The sequence below is a fragment of the Camelus ferus genome, chromosome 23 (genome assembly GCF_009834535.1).
Source record: "Camelus ferus isolate YT-003-E chromosome 23, BCGSAC_Cfer_1.0, whole genome shotgun sequence".
Classification (NCBI taxonomy): domain Eukaryota; kingdom Metazoa; phylum Chordata; class Mammalia; order Artiodactyla; family Camelidae; genus Camelus; species Camelus ferus.
The window spans coordinates 17,189,812-17,210,089 of NC_045718.1; the positions used below are offsets into that span (position 1 = coordinate 17,189,812).

A 20,278-nucleotide genomic window follows, 5' to 3' on the forward strand; every position below is an offset into this window, starting at 1 on the left:
CCAAGCGCTTTTTAAAATGTTATCTTATTCAGCAATCAGGCCGCCACTTGTAGAAGACTGGGAGTGTCTGGGATCATTCTCCCTATTTTACAAATAAATAGGTGAATGAACACCCTTATTGAGTAACTCACCTCAGTACTGATGGAGTTTCTGTCAAGGCATAAGACCTGTGATGGTGAGGACCCAACAAACACCTAACGTACTACTTTTACATGTAGCTGGAAACTTCAAGATGGTCAGGATTAGAAAATGACTGTTGGGTAATGGTCATGGTTTGCTTAATTTCTGTAGCCGTAATTGTTACATCATGTCTTGAACCTCTCCAGTGTCTTTACTGGGGACTCACCACGGGGAGGGCCAGCCTTTGGATTCACTAGCTTGTCCTCATTGGTGACACCCCCCGGCACTTCCTGTGGCAGTTTGGCAGTAACCTGTTCCCATTTTGTATGGTCTCAGAGTATTCTGTATCATCCAACCCACATGCATTGTCTTGAACTCATCTGAGAATTTAACAAAAGCTAAGGAGTCTATCCCCAGAAAAAGGTACACACACACAAGTTGTGCATACAGTTTAGGGAGTCATGACCTCCTGAAATCCATTCCTGGACCCTCAGGATAGGAAACCAGGAGGTGGATGATAATCTCCACATGTACTCACCCACCCCTTCTCCCTTTCTTTCCTTCAGCATGAAACAGATCAAGAGATATCTATTTGATATTAACTTTTTTAAGCAGAGGAGGGGACTATATGAGATTCTGAAATGTTCACTTTTTTTTTTAACTGGTCCTTGTGGAATACTTAAGAATTTGAATGGATTGTAATAAAATAACATCACTAATCATGGAGAGAAATATGTTCTTTTTCTTAAAAACTTCAAGGCACAAAGTCTTTCTTCTGCTATCATCAGTAAGCCGGTGCCAGGTCCATTATTTCAGTCATTGCAGGCAGAATAACTCCCTTCTGAATTCCCCCCAAACACTTAAATACCCTTTTTGATTGTATATCTGATGCTTTAATTTGAAAACTAGGTCAGATTCTAGAGGTGAGTTTCTCCTTGCAATTAAATGAAATAATTTCAGAAGCATAGGAACTTTGAGGAAGAGCATTCCAGATGTAATGTGGCCTTGCTTCAAACAGTATTAAGTCCCATCACCAAATGTGCAGCCTACTTTCAGAGAATAGCTTGTTTATCCATTTTGGGTTTTCTTCATCAGTCATCCACTTACCTTTCTGTTTACATTCAGTTTTCACTTCCTAGGTTTTCTCTCTCATCCACTGCCTTTTCAGAATTTGTGCATGGAATGGAAAACAGTCTCTGGGCCCAATTTAATAAGGCCTATAAAACATTCTTTTCCAAATTTAAATTCCTGGGTCATTTCACTCAAGCACCAGTTGACCCTTATTTTTTTTCATCCACCAGTGTTTCAGATTAGAGTTGGTTTCAGTTGAAGGTGTCAGCAAACCCAAACTAACAGCATTTTACATATGACAGAAGGTTACTCTCACATACAATGAAGTGTGGGGATAAGCAGTTAAGGACTGGCATGGGGCTTCCTCAGTAATCAAGGACGCAGGTCCTTCTGTCATGTTTTTTAAAAATTTTTTTACTTAGTTTACTTATTATTGGGCTATTATTATTTTGGGGGGCAGGGGGAGGTAATTAGGTTTATTTATTTTTAGTGGAGGTGCTGGGGATTGAATCCAGGACCTCATGCCCACGAAGCATGTGCTCTACCACTGGAGCTATATGCTCCCTCCCCTTCTGTCATGTTAATTCAGCATCCTCAAAACGTGTTGGGTTCTACCTCATAGTACAATAGAGCTACTCAAGCTACTGGAGTCATGCCCACATTCCACAGTCAGCAAAAGGGAGCAGAACACCGACTTCCTTTGAGGATATGTTCCAGATGCTGCACACAATACTTCTAGTTCATTGGCCAAGCCTTAGTCCAATGGCTATATGTAGTTGCAAGACAGGCTGAAAATGAATAAAAAAAAAATTCAAAGTAACTTTGTTTCAGCTAAAATTGGGGTTTAATTACTAAAGCAGAGGGATGACACGGATTTGGGGAGTGAATAGCAATCTGTTTCAGTAGGTGAGTCTTTGTAACAAGTCTGAGGGGCTATAACAAGTTGAGCAGCAGTTAGTGTAGAGTCACGCTGTCATCACCTAATGACACACTATTTGTCATTCATCAAGTCTGATCTTGCTGTCATGCACATCTGTCCTGACTCGCAAGCAAAGCTTATTCTACAATCTTTCATGATTGACCTTTAAAAATTTTATATTAGTTCTATGCTCAGGTAGTCTGCATAAAGGTTACTTTTTTGGCCCAGGTTTTTCTTCGTGAGGCATTCAAGAAACATCAACTTGAGATGAAAAATTAATTGGAGAAGCAATTTTCATCTTTTCTGAACTATCTTGACAAAGACCAAAGGGACTCCATTCATAACATACTGTGGAACTTCTTAAAATCACCTTTACACAATTGTCTTAAAATCTCACACTCACAATACAGGGTGTACTCCCCTTGCCTAACTCCCCCAAACTCTTCCCCCCATCCTCAGCATTGCTGACTTTTTGTGTTTCTACTCCACCCTCACCTCCTGATCTCTTCCACTAATTATTAGCTGCCATTCCTTTGAGAAGCAATCAAACCTGTCTGAGTATGATGTCTGCACATGCTTTATTACCCCAGTTCTCCAGAAAAAGGTCTGGATTACATCAAATTGTTCAAAGGTCAAGTAGAGTCTGTTAATTCTCATTTATTAATTTATTCAAACTTGGACTCTCGTAATAAAACGTAATCCCTTATATGGAATTACAAAATTCAATACGCTTTGGAAACAAATTTTTCTTTTAATATTTGACCACAAAACCTGACCTGAACTTTGTGAGGACATTTATAGTATTTATACATCCTACTTAGTGTAAATATTTTTACATTTCATGGAGAAATATTAGTAAGACAATATTATAAGCAATATAGTACCTTTCTAAAGTCCTAATAATTCTGAATCTGAAATAAGCCATTGAGATGAAGCCTTATTTACAATTATTTCCTGTAATAATGCTCTATTTTATGCCCATGTTTAGATAAGAATAAACAAAATTTTCTTTCACTTCTTTATCATTTATTGTATAAACATTATACACATTGGATACTGGGGAACATCTTATTCCTGAAGAAATAGAATATGTGGTATGTTAAGAAAAGTTACTCAAAACTTGGAACTAGCTAAAAAGAGATCACTGGAGAAGTTTCTTAATGGATTAATGAATATTGTCTAACAGACATTCTCCAGGGATTATTGATTCCATAAGGGTGTGTAATTTTGATTGACTTTCTATTAACTAGGCTTTTTTACATCTCTATAAGGGTAGAGGTTAATTTGTAGAAAATAGATAGGAATGCAAACGATGCTTTTATGAGAACATTGCAAATGATTCCTGATCATAGCAAAGCAAATGAATTTTGTTCAGTAGAGATTGCATTAATTTCCATCAATTGGAAAAGCTGATTCCAAATATTAGTTTGTTGCCCTGTAAATAACCAGTTTCGCATCTATTAGAAAAGTCATTTTAGAATGCCTTTGACTGACTGACTACATAAATCTGTTCCTCAATTCTTCTTTAAATTCATTGTAGCATCTTCATGGTTCCCTCCTTAATTAATGAGTTGAGTAAACTTTGACATGTATGTATTTTATATTTATATGAAAGTCACTTTGTTAACTTTTAGAAAATTATCTTTTAAAAGATGCTTGCACTTATAGTGGGCTCACCTATTAGTTGACCAAAGATATGGAAAAACCATGAAGGCGGTATGTAATAAGTGATAAATTATCAGTATGGATGTGAGGGGCTGTGGTAGAGTTTCTGGGTAACTGTGTTCTTTTCATTCCCCCTGCATTGCTTCTGTTCATTTAGCAGATGCTGCTGCTCTGCATTATGGAATGCAGAGGAAGGGGATGCAAAACACAGAAGAGGCACAATTCCTGTTCTAGACTTGTTAACAATTGTTAAAGAGAGAACCATAAGCGAGGAGTAGGATATAGCTCAGTGGCAGAGTGCACACTTGGCATGCATGAGGTCCTGGGTTCAATCCCCCAGTGCTTCCATCAAATAAATAAATGAATAGATAGATAAACAAACCTAATTACTCCCCCCCCCCAAAAAAAGCAAAACAAAAAAAAAATTTTTTAAAAAGAGAACCACAAGTCCCAAATGATGTCATTTGTGCCAAAGTTCCTGATACCAATTGAAGTTTAATACTTGACCTAATTACAATTTCGACCTTCAACCAGGAATATACATATATATAATCTTAATCAGCTAGTCTGGAATTTTCCGGTCAGCACTAATGTGGTAATCTGTATGATTAAACTCTCCTCCTTCCCCCCAAAGAAGGTGACTACCCTGAAACAATTCTTCCTTTTTCCTTTTGCTAATAACTTCCTTGCCCCACTCTCCTATGAAAATTCTCCATTTTGTACAGCTGCTCAGAGCGCCCTTCCATTTACCAGCTGGATGCTGCCTAAGTCATGAATTTGAATTCTGTTTTTAAACACAGTCTAATGTGGGAGACAGATGTGAACAAACTGTTACAAAATAATGATGATGGATGGGGTTGAGAATAACGTTTGAGATCTTGCTGTGTCCTACGCTTTATATTTATTATGATGCTTCGTTTTTATTATTTTATTAAAAACTAACATTTTGTAGGAATTTTACCCCAATTTCATAACTGGAGCACAGACAACCGGCTAATTGCTGTAATCATCATGAACAAGAAGCTATGAGAACCCAAGAGCAATTTTACATGCTACAGTTCCCGAGACCAAAGCATTCCCCTTATCTCTCTCTCTTAGTTCATTTGGTTGACTCGACTCCGGTCAAATCCTGCCCAGAAGACCCACAGAACGGGAAGCCTGGTGCAGACCTGGCAAATGAAGACATTGTGTTGCTGCAGGACTTTGGAGTCCTTCTCAGGTTAGGAATCAACCAGGACCAGCTCCTTTCTGAGAAGCTATCTACTCTGGAAGGTCAGAGAAGCTAAGTTGACTTCCTTGAGGTTTCAGTCTTCAGTGCTGCTTACAGCCTTAAGGCATCTGGCATTTGAGAAAGGGGGAGGAGGTAGCACCCAGAGTTGGTTTCACTTGGGAAAGCACCAGGGATACACCCCTTCCCCAGTTGCCCCACCACCTCCACCCACAATGCTGGAGAGGGTTGCAGAAGGTGGACTGTAAACATGGGAAAATGTTGACAGAAGTGAAGGTCATGGCAAGACCATTCGGCCCACGTCTGTTGATTAAGGACCAGCCTGCAGTTCAGAGACACTGGTCAACTGGATTTGCATAAACAGAGCCTGGGCAGTTTCTGAAACTGAGATTTAAAACTGGCAACACTTTTACTACCCCTTTGTGTTTTTGCAAAATCCAGGCCTTATACCAACTTCTTGTTGCAGAATTTTTTCTTTTTTCCTTTCAGGGAAGGGAAGTCAAACTCCTTCTCTAGGAACAGACTGGTTGATCTGATACAAAGTGGTGTTAGAAGACCTATTTTGATCCAAACCAGGTGCCTGGGCTGGATTATTTCCAACCTGGGTCAAACAACTGATCACATAATGCTTTTTTGGTTTATGTGCTGTCTCATGGCTGTGTGGACGATTTCTGCCTCAGATGGTACGTATGCTTTTCTTAAGCTCAGTTTGTAAGACACTTGATGTCAGCTTGTGGTTTATGAGGCATTCTGCCTATGGTTTTAGTGAAATTTAAATTTAAGAAATATATTTACTTTCTTTAAAAATCCTCAAATTACTTGACTTAACATTCTGTACTCAGTAGGGGCTTGTAAATATTTAATGATGATTTTGCTCTATGGTTTTTACCTGTTTACCTTCCCTTTCTGTTCTGGGTGCAAAACAAGTACCAATTTCAAAATCTTGAGCCATCTTATCTATGATAAAATCCAGGAATACTATTTGGAAAGAGGATTTTTTTTAGGAGTGGATAATTTATGGCTGAATTTGAGTAAAATTCCTGTTATCCTTTTGAAAACAAAACTTTGGGTCTCCTTGAGACGGGAGAGATGTGGATGTACCCAGACATGGAAGAGCACAAGGAGTCAGAATTAGTAATCCAGCAACAGGACACTTGGATGGGGGAAATCCAATAATTGCTTCCTCACAGCACATATGTCAAGTGAATCTGTTTTCTTTTTCCTTCCAGCAGAGAGCTGTTCAGAAATTCCTGCAGTGGACAATAGCATATCTGTTTCAAAGGAGGACGGAGAACAAATTCTGCGGACTTACTTGTGTATCAGGGGTTATCACCTGGTAGGAGAGAAAACCATTTTTTGTAATGCCTCTAAAGGGTGGAATGCCACTTCTCCCCAGTGCCAGTGTAAGTTTGATCTTCCTGCTTCTTTGTCCATCTTGTCACCCTCCTGTATTCACTCACATCATACCTCCAAGTGGGCCATGTTAAGACTTAATAAGAAAAAAAGTTTCAACTTCTAGGAATCCTTTTTAAAGCACTGTAGTGGTGGAACTTTTCTCAGAAGGTATATAATCAGCTCCGGGTCAGTATTTATTTAGTTGAAATTAATAGACTCAATCACCCCTGCAAGAAGGAAAGAATTTCTTCTACATATTAAAACCTACTTTTTTTTTGGGGGGGGGGGCTATAATTTGTTTAAAATTATACTGATTTAAAATTTTTATGTTATGGAAAATTTTAAACATATACAAAAGACAGGAGGGTAAAATGAATGCATATATACTCATCACCCAGCTTCAATAATGACTAACATATGACTCTTCTCATGTACAATTCTCCTTTACATTATTATTATCTTGAAGTAAATATATCACATCATTTTATTTCATCCATTGTGTAACTTTTGAACTGGGAGAAAATTTATGTTCTCAATTTACAAAGGTGGTAACTGAGGTCTAAATGATTTGTTCAAGTTCACAACACTTATTTGTGGTGTCTGTAGAAACAGAGACTAATTAGTTCACCATCTCTCTATTAATAACTGTTTTTTGGAATAGCTGGATTAGTTCTCCTTTATTTCCTAGAGTGTGAAGTTCTTATACCTGGAGTAAACACCTATATGTGTATCCTTTCTTCATATGACCAAATTTACATCCCTCTATATTCTCCTGTTTTTCCCCCTGGGGAAAACAAAAGAAAACAAAGCAAAAAATGATGAGTAATGTACATATTTGACTGGATGAAAGGGAAGGAAACACTTGTCTCAAATGTAGGTTCAAGAATTTTGAGCAGTGCTTAACATAACAGAATGATGAACAAGCTATTGGTAATTTCCAGTTACACGTGCTTGATTTTAGTAAATTCAAATGCCAGTTGTCACTCTTGTGACAGACTTTTTCTACCACACTCAGGGCAACCCAGTTTTTTCTCATCCTTCTTTTCTAGGATTTGGTACCACATACCAGTATATAGTAAAAGATGCCGTTTTAGTTCTAATTTTTAGTTTTCTCAGTGAAGCTGGAAGAGGTCTAGCCTTTGTCGTGGTGAGCTTCAGCTTAGCTCTTTCAAATCTCTGCCTGCTTTCTTCTTCAGGGGGCCACTGTCCTGACCCTTTCCTGGAGAATGGCAAGTTCAGTGTCTTGCAGCCTGTGGATGTGAATGACACAGTCACATTTAAGTGCAATGAGGATTACATCCTCAAGGGCAGCAGTTGGAGCCGGTGCCTGGAGAACCATACCTGGGTGCCTCCCTTTCCTATCTGCAAAAGCAGTAAGTATAAAAGAAAAAGGTGTAAACCGCTAAGGTACTGATCCTCAGGGAAAGCCTAGGTATTTGCCACATTCCTGCAATGCCGTCCTCTTTTTTTTATATCTGGGAAGGGTTTGGGATCTTGCAAGCAGCCAAGAAAGAGCCAAGCCTCAATTCATGACATGAACAGCATCCAAACAATAAACAAATCCTTTACTGTCTCCTCAAGTAGAATTCCTGACTGCTAGGTCCAGCCTGGGGTAGTTTGGAACATTCTACAATTAAAAAAAAAAAAAAATTTCAATATTAAATGACAAAGTTTTTTTTTGGAGGGGGAAAGTTACACAAAAACAGGAAAAAAGACCATAACTCATCGTTGCAAAATTATATGAAATAAGAGTTGAAATTATCTCCTTTCATCACTATAATTCATGCCTCTCAGAGGTAGTTACCTGGATGTGCTTATTTAATGACGTTTTCTTATGTTTACACAGATATTTTAAATCAATGCACACACATAGATACCAACACACATATATCCTACAAAAATGGGACTTGGCTATATTTTTTAAAATAGCTTTTTTTCCCATATAACAACATACATAGGGATCTTTTCCTGGTCAGTATGTATGGCTCTTCCCCCTGCTCTTTATTTATTTACTTATTTATATTTATTTATTTACTTATTTATATTTATTTATTTTTTTTAATTTTAATTTATTTTTTAAATTGATGAATAGTCAGTTACAATGTGTCCATTTCTGGTGTACAGCATGATGTCCCAGTCATGTGTATGTATATACATATATTCATTTTCATATTCTTTTTCATTAAAGGTCATTACAAGGTATTGAATATGGTTCCCTGTGACATACAGAAGAAATTTGCTCAGTTCTAGGGGAAGCTTCCTAGGTCCCTGAATAAAGCAGATTCTTTTCTGTTTAAATCCAAGATCCATTATCATCTCCTTTAGTTCAAAACTGTGCTCCTGAAAGTCACCAGGAGAACCCTGTCTCAACTGAAATTTCTTAATCAACTCACTGAAAGTCTTTTTCCTTTCTTCCCCATGACTTTTGAACTCAGGTTTTGATCTTCTAAAACTTGTTTATTAACAGCTCAAGTAACACATCTTTGTTGTAGAAAAATACAGACAATAAAAGAAGAGAACATTTTATTACCTACAAACCTACTACCCAGGGATAATACTACTTTGATTTGTAATTTTCAGACTTTTTTTTCCTGTGCATTTATGTCACTGTATGACTGTGTTTTACAAAAGTATTATTATGCTATACATGCTCTTTTATGTTTTGCTGTTTTTAGTGACCTATTTGCTTTGAACACCTTAATGTTTCAATGTATATACACCTACATAATTATTCTTAATTTAGCCTTTAATCTTCATCGGTACGTTTAGACACATACAATCTCAGGGCTGAGAGGGACATTAGAGATAATACTATTTAGTCTGCTCATTTTATAGATTAAGAAGGAAGCAGGGAAGGATGAAATGGCTTCCTTAGTGCTGTGTGGTTAGTGGAAGGGCTGAAACCCAAACTCACGCATCTAGTACTTTGTCCAAGTTTCTTTCCACAATTTTACAGACTCATTATCTTTCCCCCAAGTGCTGTTCTTCTTCTTTCTTTGTTTTTTTTTTCCCCCAGAAGCTCTCCTATCGTACAACTTTCCCGCAGGGGTAGTCAACCTCCATTAGAGTCCACACTATTTATCTACTGTCTCAGGGAGTTACTTCTTCCACCTCCACCTGTAGTCTAATTTTTCTTTTCTTGTGCACTGACAATTAGCATCTCTACAACTTAAAGTTTCTTTCCTCAAGCTCCTGCCAATCAGAAAGTACTCTCAAATTGCCAGTGACTCAGAGAAAGAGCCAGGGGAGACAGTCTTTCCCATCGACAAATGTGATTTTGATCATAAGGAAATGGATGGAGAACATGTCCCAGATTCTGGCAGTGCTGGAATAAATAGTTGCACTTAGCGGGCTGGGTTGTTAATTGCACATTACTGGACTTGACAACTGTCATTTCTGTACTCCCGTCTCTCAGGAAACTGTAACTCTCCTGAGAATATAACTCATGGCTATTTTGAAGGAGTGGATTTCACCCCAGGATCTACTATTACTTATTACTGTGAAGAAGGGTAAGTAAGCCTTTCAAATCCAAGACCTCGCCCATTGACTGATAGCATTGTTTTGAGAATGACCCAAGTTTGTCTTAACCTAGTCCCGTAATTACCTAGTGCATTCTGATTTTGAGGCCTGCTTTAGTCCACTGCCAGCTCTCCTCAGTCCCTAGAAGGCAGACCTATCCTCTTACTTATCCTAATTGAAGTATTACTTTTTTTCTCTTAGCTAAGACAAGATAAAATATTTAAAATGTATGTTTTTCTCAGGAAAAAAAGGAAACCCACCCAGAATATCGGAAGTGCAGAAATAGAATTATTTAGAGTAAAGATCTTTAAGACATCCTAATTAAAGTCTAACCTTAATTTAGACTGCCTGGTGACCCCCTTACAGAACTCCTAGCCTCTTCCTTCCTTTGCCTAATCTTATTAACTCGGAGTCCTGTGGCCTCACTGGCATTTCAATCTCATTATTTACCTCCAATGGGTTTTGCTCTCTACTCTGTTCTTTTTTTTGATTAAAAGCTGAGGCTCTTTTTTTTAGCCAATTCACCCAGATTTATTTGAAGGCTGTCTCTAGCTTTCTACTCCTTTTTAGAGCATGGATGACAGATGCTTTTTTAGTTACTGATTGGTGAAGAGACTCCTCTCTCCCCCAATTCTCCCTTAAACTGTGTGTGTGAAAACACGCGTTTAGAATTGTTTTCTCCTCCGAGTCTTATGGGCTGACTCATCACTCAGGTCCTCCCCACTCCCAGAAGAGTGGTTTTATTTTGTGACTGCTTTGTAATATTGAGATAACTTAAGCATGCATTAAGGCTCTGGGGTGGGGAAGTAGATGCTATTACAGCAGGAAATACTGAAATACAGTTACACAAAACCAGGTTTAGTTGCCCAATTCAGAGGTGGAAAGGGTAAATGTTGCCATTCTAATTTCTGTTCAGGTACTGCCTGGTGGGCACACAGAGCCAACAGTGCATTGACGGGGACTGGAGCAGCGCACTTCCGGTCTGTGAGGTGATCCAAGAAGCCACCAAGCTAACTGCACAGGAGCAGTTTGAGAAGGAGTTTGTAAGTAGTGGGCGCTTGTCTGTCTGCCTCACAGCTGTACCTCCATGGCCTGGTGTCGCTCCTACATGCTCAGGAAATAGCTGCTCAATTTGGGATGGTTTTGAATGGTTTGGTCTTGACCTGACTGTGGAATGGGGCTCATAAATTATGCGCTCATGTTTCTTATATATGCAAGTTCCCATTCTCCACCATCACCATTTAGAGAACAAGGCACACAAACTCATGTCTTAGACTTGGTGCAAAAAGTCTCAAAATGTTTGAGACAAAAAAAAAAAAAAAAAGAAACAAAACTACTGAACAGGTCCATTTTCACTGACACTCACCTTTTGGTCTATATTTATTACTAGGATAATAAGTAAATTTAAGCCACTAAATTTTGTTTTCAGAAAATAAAAAAGACCCCAGGGACAGTGTCCTCTTCAAAGACACACCAAATTTCAAGGCTTAATATATATATAATGTATCCCTGTGCCCAGAGGGAGGAGAGGGACACTTGGCAGCATCCTGGAGGGCACCCCAGGCAGCCCCAAGCCATCGTGCAGATTTAAATGATTCATCACGCTGAAGACTCAGATCCCTACTTAAGACGGCCTGGTTCTGAGCCCCTACTTGGGGACCTAAACACTACTCATTAGCTTTAGAGTGTAGAGCTTGGTCTCAGTTCTTAAATTATAACTTAAGAAAATGTTCTTTCTTCAGCTTGCCTTTCAGGAGACGGAGGATCTTCGCCAAACTATAGAGAACATTATGCAAAAGTTTAAGAAACATAACTTAACCATGGAGGAAATAAAATATTCTCTGGAAATAATGAAAGCTAAGGCAAAAATGTTGAAGGCAAAAATGTTGCCCTAACATCATAGCTAAGCAGACTGGGTAATAGAAAGACACCTGTAAATAAAATTTCCTCTTGGTTTGGAAGTTTTAGATTTTTCGCTCTTTGGGCTGAAATGTAACTTCATGGTAACCAACTGCAATTGTACGATGCATGGGATGTGTGTGTGTGTGTGTGTGTGTGTGTGTGTGTGTGTGTGTGTGTTGCACTCAGAATGTGGAATGACTAAGTGTGGGGGTTGTCTAAGACCAGCATTAGCAACACATTAATGGGAAGAGGAAGGTTTAATTTCCTGTCTGTAAGGAGGATGGGAAGCTCAGATCACAGCTAAAGTATGTGCCTCACATTTTGATATGAGACGTGAATGATGCAAAAATTAACCCCAAATTACCCAAAACTTATGAGGCAAAAATTAACCTCTCATTTTGGAAAAATAGTCTCAGAACAGTTATATCCTTAAAATGACCAATCGAGACAAAAGTATAATTAGAACCCAAACTGTCTCCTGGGTATCCCCCACAATCCTGTTTATAAAGCCAGGTTTCCAAATCTTCTGCAAGTAATACTGCTTTACCGCCTTTCGGATGAAACTCAGCGCTGCATAGTCAATTTGAGACCCTGCAACACATGTGAATAAATTTTCTTATTCTTTTTTAGAGGGTGAAAGAAATAACCATCGTAAGGTTTCCCTGTCAAAATTTTATGCTGAGCTTCTCCCATCTTGCATGCTGACCTTTACTCAGAACACATAGGAACTCTGGGTAAAATGCAAACAAAACACACAAGAGAGCTTGAGATAGTGGAATATCTCCAGGTGGAGTTACAAGGGGGAGCAAGAAATGGCCTCTCAAGTAGCCCATGAATAGACCCAAGACACATATACAGATATCATTAATTCAGCAATGAAGTAAACAGCTTTCAGGAAAAGTGTGCTACGAGAGCCCATGTGGGAGGAGGCTGACTTCTGCCTTGGGAGGAGGAGGCAGGGCAATGGTCAAGGAAGATGACACAGTTACTGGGGCCTTTGAAAGTTAGTAGGATGTAGAGACAAAGATGAAGGAGAAGGACATTCTAAGTGGAAAGACGATTTGAGAAATGTAGTAGAAAGTCATGAGCTTTTTTTTAAATTGAAGTATAATTGACTTACAATATTATATTAGTTTCAGGTGTGCAACATAGTGATTCAATTTTTTAACAAATGATACACCATTTAAAGTTGTAACAAAACAATGACTATATTTCCCCGTGCTGTACAATATATCCTTGTTGCTTATTTATTTTATACATAATAGTTGTGTTTCTTAATCCCTGACCCCTATCTTGCCTCTCGCTCCTCCCCTCACCCCACTGATAAACCACTAGTTTGTTCTCTAGACCTGTGGGTCTAGTTTGTGATATACATTCATTTGTTTTATATTTTTTTTTAGATTCCACATATAAGTGATAACAGAGTATTTGTCTTTCTCTGTCTGACTTATTTCACTAAGCATAATACCTCTAGGTCCATCCACATTGTTGCAAATGAGAGCCACAGGCTATTTAACCAACTGAATCCACTCCTGGGATTAATCTAACTTGACCAAAATGATTTTTAATTTTAAGCTGTTCATTATATTATTGCCTATATTTCTATACTAACAAGAGCATTTGAAATGTTCAAGCTTATGAAAATTTTAATTAATTGTGATACATCAAACATAATGCAGTCTTTTACAGTGATAATTACGAACAGAAAGTTTTAAAAATATAATCTTAAGTACAAATAGAATACAGAACAAGTACTTATGATTGAATTTGTGTAAAACCTTTCCTCTTAGAGAAAAGAACCAGGCAATAGTAGGCACAGATGGAAGCAGCTGTCTTAGGATGGTGAAATTACAGATGTTTATTTTCTTCAACTTCCTTAACGTTTCAAATTAAATTTTTAATATTAATTTTTTTAAAAGGTGCTGCAAAGAGGCAGGAAGGATCGAGAGCATGTTGAGGGAATAGCACATAGCCTGGATTACCTGGATAACACATGGGAAGTGATGAGAGAGAAGGCTGGAAAGATATGTTAGAGCCAGTTTATGGAGGATTTAAAAAGGCACATTAGAGAATTTAAACTTTATTTGGTAGGCAGTGAGTAGAGACGGAATACTTTCACGCAAGGAAGTGACGAGGACAGAACATAGATCTCTCTCACAGAGGTATGTAGTGATAGATGCAGTAGGAAAAGAAATGAGTCAGAGAAACCAACAGAAGGGCAACAGCCATAGCCTCCCTGAGAGGCCATGATGACATTAGAGACAGAAAAGAAACAGCAGACATGAGAGACATTGCAAAATCAAAAGAACGTGTCAACTGATTGAATGTTGGAGGATGAGGGGGAGGAAGGGTTTAAAAGTGAGTCTGAAATTCCATTTCTGGGAGTCTGGATAAATTTTGGGCTCAGAAGGTAAAGCTTCTGGGAAGAAATGACAAGTTCTCCTTTGCTAAGTATAAAGGTGTTATAAGATGTCCAATGGGAAAAAAAAAGAAAAGAAAAGAAAAAAAAAGATGTCCAATGGGCAATAAAAAAAGTCAAGTCTGAGTTTAGGAGAGTAATGAGAGACAAAGATGTAGTTATGGGGTAGTCTTCTTATAAGAAATAGTTAAAGCCATGAGATCAGATAACATAAAGATGTGAAGAGAAACATCTTTAAAAGGAAGAACCTAGGATGTATCTATATTTAGGGGTGAAAAGGGGAAGCTGTGGTAACAACCACTAAGAAAGCAATTACAGAACAGAGAAATCAGGAAAGTTTAGGGTAACGGAAGTCAAAGGGGAAGAGAGTTTCAGGAAGGACATGATTAGCAGCACTAGAGGCTGCTGAGAAACCACAAGACATGAGTTAAAGAACTTTTAGGAGACAGCATGCTTCAACAAGGTGTGTCAGTAAGGGTGGGAAGGAGCCAAACCGAGGACCACAATGAGAGCGGTGGGGAGTGGCCATAGAGGACGGGCAGGCAGGAGACAGAGGAGATTCTTTTGAGCTGTTCAGCATCTTACGACAGAACGAAAGTTGAATTTGAGGTTTCGGCAAGATTGAGGGAACATTTCAGGATGAAAGTCACATTGAAAATAAAGGAAAAAAATGAACAAAACTCTTCTGAAACAGGAGTGGATAGGGAAGAAAATTTGAGGCGAATAGAAGCTAATGCAGAATGATTTCTTAGTAAAGTAGGAGGCAAGATTATCTGCTGAGAGTAAGACAATTTGGTGACCTGGGGAGAAAAATTTGGAACATTCACTGTGGAAAGTAAAGAAAAGGACTCCAACACATTAGGAAATGGTATTTTGAAGACGCAACTTTAAATATTGTATTTGTTCCAAGTTGGTCCTCGAGACTGCGTAATTTGGGATTCTCTTTTATGGTCATTCTTGTCAAATCAGCAAATCACTCTCACCTTTGTGACTTGCTCTATGTTCTCTTTACCTCTAACATCTTACTTATTTTCATCTAATAATTTCCGCTCATCATTCAAAGCCCCAGTCAAATCTCATATATTCTGTTAAAACTTCTTCTGTGGTTCAACTCCCTCTCTCCTGAAAATTTTATCAGACTTCTGGTGTTTATTACAGAAAAAAAGTGACGTTATCAGGAAGAATTGCTCTTTAATAGCAATCCCCTGAACACACAAACCTGAATCCTGAGGACTAAGGGCTTAACTGGATAACGTCAGGGTTTGTGGTCCTTCTTGTGATAACCAGTCTGCGCCTTCATTGCATCCTTCTGAGCAGCACTCAATGGTAGACCAGCTTCTGGAGGTCATTTGGTGTCTAGTGTGTAGTAGTGGTGGTGGTCGTAGTTAACATTTACTGAGTACTGATCATGTTCCAAGCAACTCAGCACATAGCTGGAACACAGTAAATATGTTAAACTCCTCACCTTCTGAGCTTTCTTGGGGTGAGATGGAGACCAGGACGGGGCCAGGTCACCAGTCCCTGAGCCCCAGGAAATCCTGCTGGACCTAGCATCAGTTTTGTGGACCTAGTCTGAACCCTGAAGTACCCAAGGTTTCCGGGTTAGCTGGATTGCATCTTGTATAACCCTCTTTTGTTTGTAAAAAGGGAAAAAAAAAAAAAAGAATTCTGGCATCAAATTTATATTATCTTTCCACTTAGGGGAAATGGTTGGCAGAGGAGAAAAAAGATTGCGACATGTTATCAAGAAAGAGGGCTAGTGACCACGAAGGAGATTAGATAAACAATTCTGTTTTATTTATGCTGTTAATCATTCACTGGGCCAGCAGAGTCTCTGCCCATCCATTCCTCTTTGGCTATCCCTGAACAGCCAACCACATGGCTGTAACTCAAGGACTTTTTGGTGAAGCAATCACTCGCCACCTTCAGGGTATTCTGGTAAACTCTTATCTGAGGAACTAAGACAGATCAAAGCAGATTTCTTCCTTAAGAAACTACCCAAGGCACCGTGATAGAGTCGTCGTCTTCTTCCTCAGCTACCTGCAGGTCAGTGGATTATTTGGGATACCTTGGGGGAAAGGCTGGTGGTTTGGCCTTTTAAGGGGTGCAAGATTAGAAGGATAAGTCAGAGACAAAAACTTGGGAGTGTTTTCAGCAGAAATCTATGCCAGAGTACTGCACTGGGGGGGGGGGCAGTGTACCTTGAAAAGTACTTTTAACCCCTATTGAGCCTCAGTTTTCTATATATAATGGGGAAATGTAAATGGGGAAATAATAATGCATAGTAATAAAATAAACTGAAGCAGAAAAGAAGAAGTTACTCTTGTTATTGCATTTAAAAGTCAGGTGTGTTGGTTTGTTGATTTTTTTTCACCATCTTTCTACATAGGGGAGTTGAGGCAGGAGGTAAGCCAGACATCCCAAAGGGAGTGACAAGGGACCTGGTTTTCACAGTCTACATTCTGAAAATTGGTGCAGTTCTCTTTGGAGATGCTGTTAACCCCTCCACATCCCCTCCACATCTCCTCCACCATCAACAGCAAAGACCTTTAAATCTGATAGTAAGGAGAACATGGATGAGCCTGCAGTTAGTCTCTGACGCTAGAAGAAGCCTTACTCATCCTCACCTCTTTTCCCTCCCTCCCTTTTTGAATCTGGCAATACTGATTAGCCTTATTTGTTGAAATCCCCTTCTCCCTTGGTTGGGCAGAATGTAGTACTGCTACTCTGGTTTGCATTTCAGTTTTTCAACCACTCTTCTGTTTGCTGACTCCCTAAACGTAGTAGTAAAGATAAATACAAAGTAGAGTGCCTGGAAGAGGAAGAGGCACCAAAGAAGGTTTGTATTAAGTTATATTATGTTGAATATAATATGGGCACAGAAGGAAGCAGCTGATACAGAGACAAAGAGATTTTAGGAAGGAAGGGAACAACTCGGAAGCAAGTTCTTTCTGGAGTCTGAAAATGATGTGATTGAGAATGCAGGTGTAAGCCAGGAGACACTCCACCTGAGGCTGGAGGAAAATATTATCCTTTCCAGAGGTATCTGAAGTTTTAAAAAGGGAGTTTAGACAACATAAATACGCTAACTTAAAAAGTAATCTCTAATAGGAGGAGAAATTGGGAGGCTGAGGATTTTCCCAGAGCCTCTCAAACTGTACAGCCTTGGCACGTGCTCATGCTGTTTTCCACAAGAGACTCTCCATGTTGACTATAGTTGACTTGAGTTGGTTTCAGTTCTACAGGAATTGATGTTATTGAAATATGAAGGCATTCCCTAGGGAAGTCTTAGCTTTTCAGTGGGCAGTTACAGAATTCTAGACTTTGTAGGAACTAGAAAGATGATTCAAGTTTAATGTCATCATTTTCGGGATGAGAAACTGAGGTCCGAGGAGCTGCTTCAAGATCACAGAAATAGACTAGGATTGTTGGGGCTCAAATCCAGGGCTCCTCGGCTCACAAGTCCTAGCCTCCACCTCCATATTCTGTGGTCGGCTGAGTCCCAGGCAGGTTCTGCTGAGGGACCGCAGTGAGTCGTGAGGATGAACTGTAAATGCTACACATGGCCCACTGAGTCACCACACGTCCCAAGAACCAGTAAGGGAAGTCAAATCACTGAATCATCTCTTCAAAATTTACGAAACACTTCAGATTATTTCATTTGGTCCACAGTAGGTATGTAGTCATTCTCATCCTGAAGATAAAACAAAGTTCAGTTTCATTTACTTCCCATTTACTGGATAACTATTATATACCAGTTAATATTATGTTAGAAACTGGAAAGTTGAATAAACAACTTTGTCTCTGTCTTTAAGGGCCTGGCAATCTATTTCAGGAGGCAGAGGTGAATAGTTACAATACAATGTGGTGTTACAGTGAAAATGTCAGTGAAGTACTCGGGGACCATGGAAGGGACTGACATTTCTTGGTGGGGTTGGGCAATTCTTCACCAAGGAGGTGGCCTTTGATCTGGATTTGATCAGGGAGGAATTAGAGGTAGCAGCTTTCTTGCCCAAAAGTCATCTTCTACAAATGCTTGCAGGTGTTTAGAAAGTTCCAGGATGTGTTTTGGGAAAGGTAAGCACTTGCACGAGGTTGAAGCACAGTGTTTTAAGTGAGCAGAAGTAGAGGGAGTGTTGGGACTTAGAGAACTGGGGACCAGGGGAGTTTTTAAGGAAATCGCTTTTTGGGAATTGTAACAGCATCCGTGTAGAAGCTGGCTTACAGCTGTTTGGCGGCTTTTGCAGTGGTGTAGGGTGGGAGTGAAGGGAACTATGAGAACCTAAGCCTGGGCTATGGAAGTGGGCGTAGGAGAGAATGACAGAGTCTAGTGTTGCTGCGGACAATGTGACAAGGCTTGGTGACTCTGCATATGGAAGGTGGCGAGAAAGCGGAGGCTAGGATGAGTCAGGTTTCTAGTCTAGGAGACTGGGTGGAGATTATTCCCTTGGCTGAGACAGAAAGCAAAGGTCAAGCAGCCTTGGAAGGAAGACAGTGCATCTAGTTTGGGATACGTTGGATTCAAGGTACCTGGGAGATGCAAATGAAGCAGTGGGAAATACTGATCTGAACCCTGGGATTTATTATAAAAAATTAAAAAAAATTTTTTTGTGTGTTTAAATCAGAAATCTAAGAAGTGGTTGCCAGGGCCTGGGAACACGGGAGAAATAAGGAGAGTTTGATAAAAAGGGTATAAGCTTTCAGCTGTAAGATGAAGAAAATTTGAGGATTTAATGTAAAACATGGTGACTATAATTGATAACACTGTACTGGATAATTGTGATTTGCTAAGAGAGTAGAACTTCAATGTTATTTCCAGAAAAAAACGTACACTTACATGTGGAATCTTAAAAATAAAACAAAAAAATGAAACTCATAGAAAAAGAGATTAGATTTGTGATTACAGAGGAGGGGGAGGGAGGAGGAATTGGAGAAAGGTGGTCAAAAGGTACAAACTTCCAGTTATGAGATAAGTAAGTGCTGGGGCTCTAATTTACAACACAATGACTACTGCTGACACTGCTGCATGATATACAGGAAAGTTGTTGAGAGTTAATCCTGAGAGTCCTCATTACAAAGAAATTTTTTTTTTCTTTCTTTTTATTGTATCTGCATGAGAAGATGGTTGCTAACTGGACCCATTATGGTAATCATTTCACAATATATATAAATCAAGCCACCCTGCTGTATGCCTTACACTTATACAATGATGTATATCAATTATTTTTCAATGAAGCTGGGGAAAAAAGATAAACATGTGAGGTGATAGATGTGTTAATTATTTAGATGGGGGATGGAAGTCGTTTCTTAGAGTGTATGTTTGTCAAATCACCATGATATACACTTTAAGTGTCTTACCATATACACACTTGTACCTCAATAAAGCTAAAATTAAAAAAAGACAAATCCAAGAGTCAAAAGTTTCAGTTTAAGTCCAGGATTGCAAGGGAAAAGTGTAATACTTTCTTTTTGGATTTGCAAAGAAAATTCACAAGTACTTATAACTTTCAAAACCAGAAATGTTAATTTAGATAGTATCCAAAACAAAAAGTAATTCCCTGAGATAACCAGCCAGAATTACAGACTTTTTCAGGGTTAAAGGCTCTGTTCACGTGGCAAAGAAACAATCACCTTTGTTAGACAGAACGTTTGCAAGTCAATGTCGTGATGCAGGGATCTGCCTGCTTTTCTGTAGCTGTCGGGGAAGAGAAAGCATTTCCTCCTTATTTTGCTGGGATTGCTTTCATGGACTTTCAGAAAGGTCCGCAGTCCTAAGGCTCAGCACTGGGATTTTACGAGTTCGCAAGAAGAGTAAAGAAGGCAAGCCTAAACGGCTCAAAACTGACATATGGGAAGTAATAGGGCAGAGTTAGATTTCTTATTAACAGTTGACTTTATAGAGCATGTAAGTTTTTGCACCTACAGGAGGCAGTTGGGCCCAGAGGTCTGTGGGTGATGGTCAAAGTCTTGGGGTAGATGAGTTTCCCCCAGGAAGACAGTGAAGGTAAGGGAGGAAGAAGCCCAGGACCGGCCCCCCGTG

General features: G+C 39.1%; 2 protein-coding genes across 4 annotated transcripts in view; both read left to right on the forward strand.

Moving 5' to 3' along the window:
- The first annotated feature begins 5,297 nt into the window (after positions 1–5,297).
- Positions 5,298–11,878, forward strand: C4BPB (complement component 4 binding protein beta). 2 transcript variants are annotated; one of them, XM_014566557.2, is made up of 6 exons: positions 5,298–5,686; positions 6,236–6,406; positions 7,595–7,771; positions 9,814–9,907; positions 10,834–10,960; positions 11,660–11,878. In XM_014566557.2, exons 1-6 carry the CDS (start codon positions 5,629–5,631, stop codon positions 11,810–11,812), a joined length of 780 nt encoding a protein of 259 aa, XP_014422043.1. In that variant the 5' UTR covers positions 5,298–5,628; the 3' UTR covers positions 11,813–11,878. The 2 variants fall into 2 exon arrangements, with proteins under 2 accessions (XP_014422043.1, XP_006193413.2); XM_006193351.3 differs by having other exon boundaries at positions 5,301–5,686; positions 6,233–6,406.
- A 4,236-nt stretch (positions 11,879–16,114) lies between these two features.
- C4BPA (complement component 4 binding protein alpha) overlaps positions 16,115–20,278 on the forward strand; it is a 29,731-nt gene continuing 25,567 nt past the window's right edge. The window contains exon 1 of one of the 2 annotated variants that reach the window (XM_032467082.1): positions 16,115–16,284. The gene's annotated coding sequence lies outside the window, so the exon portion shown is untranslated. The remainder of the gene's footprint in view (positions 16,285–20,278) is intronic. The other variant, XM_014566547.2, reaches the window with a different exon arrangement.

Coding starts and splice junctions, on each gene's coding strand:
- C4BPB (XM_006193351.3), top strand. CDS start 5,629: ATGCTTTTTTGGTTTATGTGCTGTCTCATGGCTGTGTGGACGATTTCT. Junction 9,908..10,833: donor ACTTATTACTGTGAAGAAGG/GTAAGTAAGCCT, acceptor ATTTCTGTTCAG/GTACTGCCTGGTGGGCACAC. Junction 10,961..11,659: donor AGCAGTTTGAGAAGGAGTTT/GTAAGTAGTGGG, acceptor TTCTTTCTTCAG/CTTGCCTTTCAGGAGACGGA.